The sequence below is a fragment of the Saccopteryx leptura genome, chromosome 3, assembly GCF_036850995.1.
Source record: "Saccopteryx leptura isolate mSacLep1 chromosome 3, mSacLep1_pri_phased_curated, whole genome shotgun sequence".
NCBI classification, from domain to species: domain Eukaryota; kingdom Metazoa; phylum Chordata; class Mammalia; order Chiroptera; family Emballonuridae; genus Saccopteryx; species Saccopteryx leptura.
Window position 1 is genome coordinate 196226396 of NC_089505.1, and position 9767 is coordinate 196236162.

Genomic DNA, 9767 nt, shown 5'->3' on the forward strand with positions numbered 1-9767 from the left:
GTGCCAGATCTCTCCATTCTCAGGCTACAACGTGTTTGTGGTGTGGACTTGCATAGAACAGACTGTTCTGTCACTTGTACCATTCTGGGACTTGAGATGACATGTGCAAAGGTCAGGTGGCTGAATACACAGCATCTTTTTCTGGCCATTGTTTTCTGAGACCTCATTTTCTTGGGTTTAGCCAGGGGCATTAGATTGTTGGTAATGATGTTTTTGGGTTTTTTTGTAGACAAGTGTTCTATATCAGATGGTGGTGTTGATCCTTGTTCATAGGAAACTTTTAGAGCATGGGTCTAGGAGAAGGGTGATTGTCCAAAAGGCAGGCCCAAGACAGATACCAAACAGAGTGGTTTTGAGTTTTGCTCAGGCATTGAATGCGTCCCTGCCTTGATCTTTATCCCTGTTATTTCAGAGGATGAGGTGTGTGTGTGTGTGTGTGTGTGTGTGTGTGTGTGTGTGTGTGTATATATATATAAAATATGTTTTCTTCCAATTAACTATCAGATCAATCTCATTGGCTATGATACTGCCACTGTGCAAAGCTAGGTATTCTTTATTGGGGGAGGGGTTGTAAATGTTTATTAAACCAAATTTTTCAATGATACCCACCTACGGTCTTGAAACAAATATAGCGCACATGTAAGTATTATAAAAGGATCTTAGATTAGAATTAATGAAATAACTAAAGACCCCTTTGTACACTGGTGCCTCTCCTCTCTGTGGGTCGTGCCATGGGGCATTGTTCTATTTAAACAATTCAAGAAAAATCAGGAGTTTAGCTCAATCCTACCTGCTAAGATGAATTTTAAGACAAATGATTTTTTCACATTATAGTAGATTGGGTTATAGCTAGGCAGTGGTGTAGATTTTACAATCACAGATGGGCTGAAATAGTACAAATTGAGCATCTCTTCTGGATGTCTCCCTCCCTATTACCATAATTAGTAAGAGATAATAGGCCACATGTTTTTACAAAAATAGATTAACTCATAGAGTAATAAATATCTATAGTTAGCAGTGCACAGACTTTAAAAATTTGCCTTTCTTCATAATGTGTAGCATATCATAAGGATGCTCAACAGGTACAGTCAGCAGATTTCCAAGAGGTAAGAGAGCATTTGTAAGGAAAAAACACTCAAGTACGAAACCCAGAGCAGGAAGCTGAATACAGATGAGAACATACAAAGGACAGAATCCTGATTCTTCACCTCTGTGTATCCTACTCAATATTGACACCACCACAATTATCTCACCACTCTTTATGTGTCTTATAAAAAGTAACACTTCGTTACCTATGTACAAACTTTTAAAAAGATTAATCATGAGGCAAGCAAAAATTGATTAACTTAATAATAGCATTGAAAATGAAATGTAGCTTTTTGTGAGCTTCAGCCTAGAACAGTATCTTCCTGGAAACTTTGGCAAGTTTCTTTTTTTTTTTTCTGAAGTTGGAAACAGGGAGGCAGTCAGACAGACTCCCACATGTGCCCGACCTGGATCCACCTGGCATGCCCACCAGGGGGCGATGCTCTGCCCATCTGGGGCATTGCTCTGTTGCAACCAGAGCTATTCTAGCACCTGAGGCAGAGGCCATAGAGCCATCCTCAGCTCCTGGGCCAACTTTGCTCCAGTGGAGCCTTGGCTGCGGGAGGGGAAGAGAGAGACAGAGAGGAAGGAGAGGGGGAGGGGTGGAGAAGCAGATGGATGCTTCTTCTGTGTGCCCTGGCTGGGAATCGAACCTGGGACTCCTGCACACCAGGCCGACGCTCTACCACTGAGCAACCAGCCAGGGCCGGCAAGTTTCTTTGGTGAAACAAAGCTCCATAATCTAATGTGTTTTGGACTCGCTAGGTTAAATAAACAGGTTTCACTGAGATAATAACATATATTCTACACTTTCAAGATGCAGCTTTTCCCAAACGCACTTGACCTTGCCAGGGAATACCCAGAACCACCATTGGATCGTAAGACACTAGTTTCCAATGGAATACAGTTTGAGAATTGCCATTCTAAAGTAAATTTTCTAGAAGTAGCAGTTCTAAAATTGTAGCGAACATTAGAAACACACAGAAGACATGTTAAAGTATAGATACCATACCCCACTTGAGAGGTCTACAGTGGGACCTGGGAACCTGCATTTCTAAGTTGCTCCAAGTTCAGTTGTTTGTTTGTCTAGACAGCGCTCTACACCACAAAAATCTTAGCTGCAGGAAGCCCTCCTATGGCTTCAGGAAAAGTTGCATGTGGCATTTGCCACAATTAGCTGGTCAGATCACCCCATTGACATCTGTGAAGGTCCTGGGGCACCCTGGTGGAGGAGCACTTGACTTGACTCCTGGCTCTGCCCCTCCTCACTAGGGGACCAGGCACAATGATTTTTTAAAAAAATATTTTATTTATTCATTTGAGAGAGAGAGAGAGAGAGAGAGAAAGAGAGAGAGAGAGAGAGAGAGAGAGAGAGAGAGAGAGAGAGAAAAGCATCAGCTCATTGTTCCACTTAGTTGTGCATTTAATGGTTGCTTTTTGTATTTCCCCTGACTGGGAATAGAACCCATAACCATGGTGTGCCAGGACGATGCTCTATCTATTGAGCGATGTGGCCAGGGCTGTGACTGTTTCTTAAAAGAGGAATAATAGCAGCCCTCTCTCAGAGGATCTGTGAAACTTAAAGGAAACTACCTAACAAAAAGCATCACACAAGTATTATTAATCAGAAGACTGCGTCAGTCACAGAAGGAAAACCCCAGATGCGTTTTCTGTCATCTGCCATAACCGAGCCTTTTCAAAAGCACGTTCTGGCAGCTAATGACGGGGAAAGAGGCTAAAAACAAAGAAAGCTGCAGTGAGAGGAAGATACATAGTGGATTACTTAATTAAAAATTCCTGATTGTTCAAAAAAAAGGTCAACTCACAATCAAAGTCCTTAATTATGCTGGCTTTGAAGTAGTGTTCACAAGTTAGAATCTGTTATCTTTGAACACACTCACTTTTCTGTTCTACCATCTTATTAATGCTTGAAAATTTTAACATGAAGAGAATGTGAAAAACATTTCTTCATTAAAATACACATGAATTCGATGTGAAAAATTTAGCTACGATAGTCCAATTTTATAAGCTACCGCAGTTGTAGGATGAGGTACTCGTAATTGTCTGCTTTGGGAACCTTGGTGACTTGTACCCTTCAATTATCTCTTCTCTGTCCTTTGACTTCAGCTTCTGTTGTCCTTTCTCTAGTCCCTAACTTATCCATGCATCCAACTGTGTTTCACTTAAAAATGATACCACTTGTCTCAAGCCGACATCTTTCCCTTGCTGTCATTCTGTTTGTCTTGTACCTTTAGTAGCCAAGCCTCAATAAAGCATAATTCTGACCATTGGCACTTCCTTACATCCAGTCACTGCCGTGTGTTCAGACTGCCACTCAGTCACACCTTGACAGTATTATTCCACGGCTTTGAGTGGTTTCTTCTGGGTAAAATCCAAGGGAAACCTCAGTCCTCATCTTCCCTGGATGCTCTGCTGCCTCTGACAGCTGGTCCACATCCATTGCAGTGGGTCCATCTCTTCAGGTGTCTCTTCTGTATTTCTGGCCACTTCTCAGTTTCTTTTCCAGGCTCTTCCTTGACCCATTCTTACATGTTTGTGTTCAAGAGCCTGATGCCTCTTAGTGTGCACTCTCCCTGGGTAATATGTTCAACTTCTGTGCTTGCTTTTACCCCAAGAATGTCATTCCCACTGATTCCCAAGTCCTTTTCCCCAAATCTACCTCTGTGGAACCAGCTACCTCTTGAACAGTACTGCTTGGGTGTCTCAAGTTCAACTTGCCTGAGCTGTGGTTGCCACATCCCAACAAAATCAATCTCTATGTTGTTATTTCTGTCAACCAAGCCAGTCCCTTCCACCCAGTGACTTTCCCCTCATCCGTGATATCTCCCTATTTCCTCACCTGGCTAGTTACCTTCTTAATCTCTCATGACTATAGTTTCCTCTTCTCTATCACAAGCACCAGCATTTTGTCACCTTGTTTGCCACCCCACCTTGTATCTCCTTCCCTTGCGGTCCTGTCCTTCCACATCACAACTCTGGTAGAGCTACCTTCCAAAGATAACTGGTCAGGCCATTAGACACAGTGAAGAGTCTCATTGATTAGGATGTTTTCACTTGGTGATATATAAAACTGAGATACAGTCTAAAGATCACGGGCTTGGGATTCCTAGAGACCATTACTAATATCACCAGAGAAAGCCTTACTTCCACTAAGGTGACCTGGTGTGGTTTGTTTCTATCTCTCCATTCAAAATTACCTGTTTACCTAAACCTTTCTCTTTGTTTTTCAGAATGACATTTTCCTCAGACACTATGACAAAGGGCCATGTAGGAATAAGCTTGGCCATTCAAGAGCCTCAGTGATCTGGAACCGAACACAGGTACTGCAGCCTAAAGAGGAGCAGGAGATAAACCAGGCTGACGATGGTTTGAAAAGCCTGCCTGTTCATCCTCCTCACTTTCCTCCTGCCTGCTTACCTAGTCTGGCCTAGGAGGCTCGGGGAAGTTCTGAGGCAAGGCTAGGGAAAAGTAATGGAGCAATTGACTGAAGTTAATTCATGACACAATACTCTTGAGTGTAAGTGGAGGGGCAGGGCACCATAGCAGTGGAGTAATTAACAGTGGCTTGCAGAATTAGGGAAGATGTTCTTTCCTTCTGAAAAAAAAAAATGGTGGAACGACTTTCCTAAAGCCCTTTATGGAATGTTTGCTATGAAAGGCAGTGCTCTAAAGCCCAATGAGCCGCTGCTGGGGCTTAGATCCCTCTGCACATGCCATCAGGTGCTTATGTGACAGGTTCAAAGGGAGTCCTGGTTTATGTTTAATAGTCATATTTATTAAAAGCTATGTTACTTTTGAAGAAGTCAGTGTTAATAGGCCGGTATTCGTTATTAGCATCCTTATGAGACTGTTGAGGAAACCCAGGTAGAGAGAGAGCCAACACCAACATTTTATGATTATACTGAACTCATGCCAGAGCCTGAGTTAACATTTGGTTTGTTCTTCTCACCTTTAAATTAGTCTTTGGTATTGTCCTGGTTTATTCAGGTCACGCCATTGCTGTGGACTGGCTAAAAGGTCACATACTTGCAACTGTTGTATGTGCTTGAGGTGGTATCTTAGTCAGTTCAGGTTGCTGTAACAAATTCCCACACACTGGGTGGCTTAAAAAAGAGAAGTTATTTCTCACAGTTCTGGAAACTGGAAATTCAGGATCAGGGTGCCAGCATTGTTGGGGTTGGGTTCCGGTGAAGACTCTCTTGTTTATGTACAGATGACCATATCTTCTCACTGTGCCCTCCTATGGCAGAGGTTGAAGAGAGAGCAAGCAAGCTCTCTGGTGTCTCTTCCAATAAAGGCACTAATCCCTTCATGAGGGCTCCACCCTCATGTCCTAATTACCTCTCAAAGACCCTCATTTCCAAAATTCATCATATTGGGCATTAGGGTTTCAACATGAATTTGGACAGGGGTGGTGGGCCACAGGCATTCAGCCCATAGCTGATGGTATAGAGTGTGTGTGTGTGTGTGTGTGTGTGTGTGTGTGTGTGTGTGTGTGTATGAAGATTTAACAACTAAAATATTTTTTTTTCTCTTAAATTTCCAGGTGGTTGGGATGCTTGTGGGGCTGGGCATCATTGCCTTGGTTACATCACCCTTGCTGCTTCTGGCTTCCCCATGTATAATCTGTTGTGTCTGCAAGTCCTGTCGGAACAAGAAGAAAAAGCATGACCCATCCACCACCTAAAGATCTCTGCTTCTGTCCGTGTGCCATACATCTTATGCATATGTGACAGCACAGTAATAAAGCCCCATTTAGTGTACTTGCCTCCTTTTTCTTGCCAAATTTTGGAAGTGCCTCTGTGTCCAGACTTTGAACTTGTTCACCCACCTATGGCGTCAGGAAAGGCCACGCGCTGCTGTGTGTGTTTCTGGGGAAAGAGAGCCGGGTTCTGCCATCCAGGTTGCATCCGTGGAGCACGACAGGGGCTTCGGGTTCTTGGGAAGGAACTAATATCATCATTCTGTCATCTGAGGGATCCCACCAGACTGTTCAATTTCCAGCCACACTCGAGGAGCCTGAGTGAACAAAAAGGTGTTGTGGTTGGCAACATACGTGATAATTGAGCAGCTAGAGTCTGCTCTGTGTTGATTTGACTACCATGGGAAACATGGGGAAAACCCATGGATAAAACTATTTCAGGGAAAAAACTCGTAAGAGTGATAAAGCAGGCTGCTTATCTCAGGAGGCGATGTGGCGGTGGAGCCTCTGCCAGCTACTGGGTGTGCTTCCCCAGCATTCCCACAGTGACTTGGCAGAAACACACTAGGTTTCCCCCAGTGCGATCTCAGCTTCCAGCAGGAGAAACTGCTGTGCTGAGGGAGCTTTTCCTCCCCAGTGAAAGGGTTTTGGCATATAAAACAATAGGGTCTAATTTAGTCTCTCTTTCTTGGCAAGTGTAACTTTTTTAAGGTGGTAGTAGCTGCTGTCTACAAGCTTGTTTTACATGAAGTATTGGGGGGAGTGGCAGGGATCAAAACCTTCATCGTAGAGAACAGGGACCTTTCTTGAGCTCTGTTCACACACCAAAACATATCTAGAATTAGACCTAAAAGAACACACCACAAGTGAGTATTAAAGTCCATCTGTACATCTAGAACCCATATAACTTGCTGCCTAACTAGAATTTTTATCCATTGGACATGCCTGGATATACACACAAAATAATAGTGTATGTTATTACACACACTAGTATAACACACAAAATAAATGTTTATATAAAAGCCATTCTGTATTTCCTCCTGTGACTAATACTGTTTGTTATTGGTTGCAAGTTCTTAACTTACCCAAGTATAGACTCATAACCATAACTCTTTTAAAACAATACTTAGTATGACATCATGCCATCCAATTTTGTAAAAACAGTAGTGATTGATAATCACGTCATTTACGTACAGTGTGTCCATAAAGTCATGATGCACTTTTGACGGGTCATAGGAAAACAACAAAAGACGATAGAAATGTGAAATCTGCACCAAATAAAAGGAAAACTCTCCCAGTTTCATACCTATTCAGTGCAGTTTGATGTGGGCTCACACACAGATTTTTTAGGGCTCCTTAGGTAGCTATCCCGTATAGCCTCTACAGACTCGTCACTGACTGATGGCCTACCAGAACGGGGTTTCTCCACCAAACTGCTGGTTTCCTTCAACTGCTTATCCCACCGAGTAATGTTATTCCTATGTGGCGGCGCTTCGTTATAAACGCGCCGATATTCATGTTGCACTTTGATCATGGATTCGAATTTAGTGAACCACAGAACACACTGAACTTTCCTCTGTACCATCCACATCTCGACTGGCTTGGCTGTGGGCTGCTCCGCTGTATACACAGTGTTACGTCATTATCTGCACATGCACACATGCTGCCACATCATCCTACAGGAACTAGGAGGGTTTTCCTTTTATTTGGTGCAGATTTCACATTCCTATCGTCTTTTGTTGCTTTCCTGTGACTGGTCAAAAGTGCACCATGACTTTACGGAGTTGTATTTGAAAATACAACTCAGAGAAGCTGTCTTCTCGGCTGAGTTTAGTATCTGTTAAGGCAATCTGAGCACTTTTCTGTATGTACCAGGCACTGATAAACAACAAAAATATGTAAGAGATGAAATGTAATAGTTTGTATTTGCATCACCTCATTATGACTTTTTTTTTTCATTATACCATTAGTCAGATTTTGAATAAACGGGTCTTGGAAAGACAGTAACTTTTTCTCCAATGACAGGATGACATAATTGCCATTAGCAATGTAGCCTGGTGCCTCATGAGAACTGTATTAAATGGTATTGAAGCCAGGGATACCACATGAGGAACTATCAGGACCTTTGATATGTTCTGAGGTAACTGGATAACTAGAATATTAAATTGCTGCTATCCTGGACCTATTATTAAAAAATAATGCTCTGTCTATGTAATGGAATGTATCCTAAGTGGGGATGTGTATATTTAAGGAGCTTTATTTCACATGTACATATATATAGTACTTTTGGTCATGAATATTTTTATTTACAGTTTGTATAGAACATAAGTGAGAACTCTGGGAAAATTTTTGAATGGCAGCCAAACAAAAATATTTTTAATCGCTTATTAGAAGATTCTTAATATTAAGTGTCTTTATTTTTCTTCGAAACTCGAAACACTTCAGAAAAAAATACTGTCTCCTAACAATGTATTTCATATTAATATAAATGTATCTATATTTGAATGACTTGCTTTGTCTTACATTGCCTCATTATAGTAAAAGGCATTTATAACTGCTCAGGGGATCACAGGAACTCAACTGAAATTGAAGTTTTGTATTAAGAATGTCAGTAGTGGCAATGTCCTACTCAATCAATAAACTCTTCAAGCTTGGTTCCACAAAGAATCTTAACAAGGAGTTGATTTTAAGTAACCTACAAGTCGGTGTTATTAAAGGTGGAACTCCTGAATTTGGAGTAAAAGTAGAAGGAAATATCTATGTTATTTCCTTGGAAAAATGGAAGGAACTTGTCTTCTCACAGAGATAGTTATAACAGAATTACCTCCTATTTTGTGGGGGGTAATGAATCGGGGTTGTTTGTCAAACAGATTTGAAATAACTTGATTTAAGTTTTCAAATGTTGAAAAGTACCTGAAAAATGGTGACTTCCTCCTTGGATAGCTAAATGAATTGGCCTGTAAGAGATTGTCAGAAACAATAGGAACAGATGAATAGATGAAACCCAAGTGTATCTCTTGCATCAAGGGTCCAGATGTAAGCTGATCAGGAGAGTTTGTTTAAAAAAGAGAGAGCTAACAACTTGGATAATAGAGACTGATGTTATCATTTTGGATAATTGTCCAGTAAAAGGGTCTATCCTTGTCTCCTCCTTCTGTTGGGTTATCCTTTCCTAATGATTTTCATTCTGTACTAGGAAGAAATCTGGGCCCATATAATGTTTGGATGTTATAACAAAATATTTTTGTGTTTGGAGTGGTGTAGTCCATTTGAAATAGAAATAAAAAAAAAATCCTTCACCAAAATTTTAATCTGGATGTGGTAACGTACCGTCCAGAAACACTACTGGATGTAATGGTATTTAATATCTAGCCCTTGCCTCTTCTAGGAATTTTTCTCTTAGTCTTAGGTAAGGAATTGAGGAGGAAAGTAATATGGAAGCAAAGTTTAGAATCTTAGGCATCCTATTTGTTGATGCCATGGTTGTTTGCTGTGGACCTGAAATATCTCTTTTGAAGGAGGTCTTTGGAAAATATTTCACAGTGTGAGTTTTCTTGTGGCCTGCATCACAAAAATTTTACCTATCCAAGTTTGAAAGTGTAATTGCTTATTTGAATGTAAATCCCTTTCTTGGAACCCCAAATTGTCTCTTAAAAATTATGCAGAATTAGGCCCTGGCCGGTTGGCTCAGCGGTAGAGCGTCGGCCTAGCGTGCGGAGGACCCGGGTTCGATTCCCGGCCAGGGCACACAGGAGAAGCGCCCATTTGCTTCTCCACCCCTCCGCCGCGCTTTCCTCTCTGTCTCTCTCTTCCCCTCCCGCAGCCAAGGCTCCATTGGAGCAAAGATGGCCCGGGCACTGGGGATGGCTCTGTGGCCTCTGCCCCAGGCGCTAGAGTGGCTCTGGTCGCAACATGGCGATGCCCAGGATGGGCAGAGCATCGCCCCCTGGTGGGCAGA

At 41.9% G+C, this 9767-nt stretch overlaps 1 protein-coding gene across 1 annotated transcript in view; it reads left to right on the forward strand.

The window, feature by feature from the left end:
• Positions 1 to 9566, forward strand: part of RNF144B (ring finger protein 144B) — a 264045-nt gene extending 254479 nt beyond the window's left edge. Inside the window, exons 7-8 of the mRNA XM_066377134.1 lie at positions 4338 to 4427; positions 5654 to 9566. Of these exons, the coding sequence (XP_066233231.1) occupies positions 4338 to 4427; positions 5654 to 5794 (231 nt within the window). The 3' untranslated portion in view covers positions 5795 to 9566. The remainder of the gene's footprint in view (positions 1 to 4337; positions 4428 to 5653) is intronic.
• Positions 9567 to 9767: the final 201 nt, after the last annotated feature.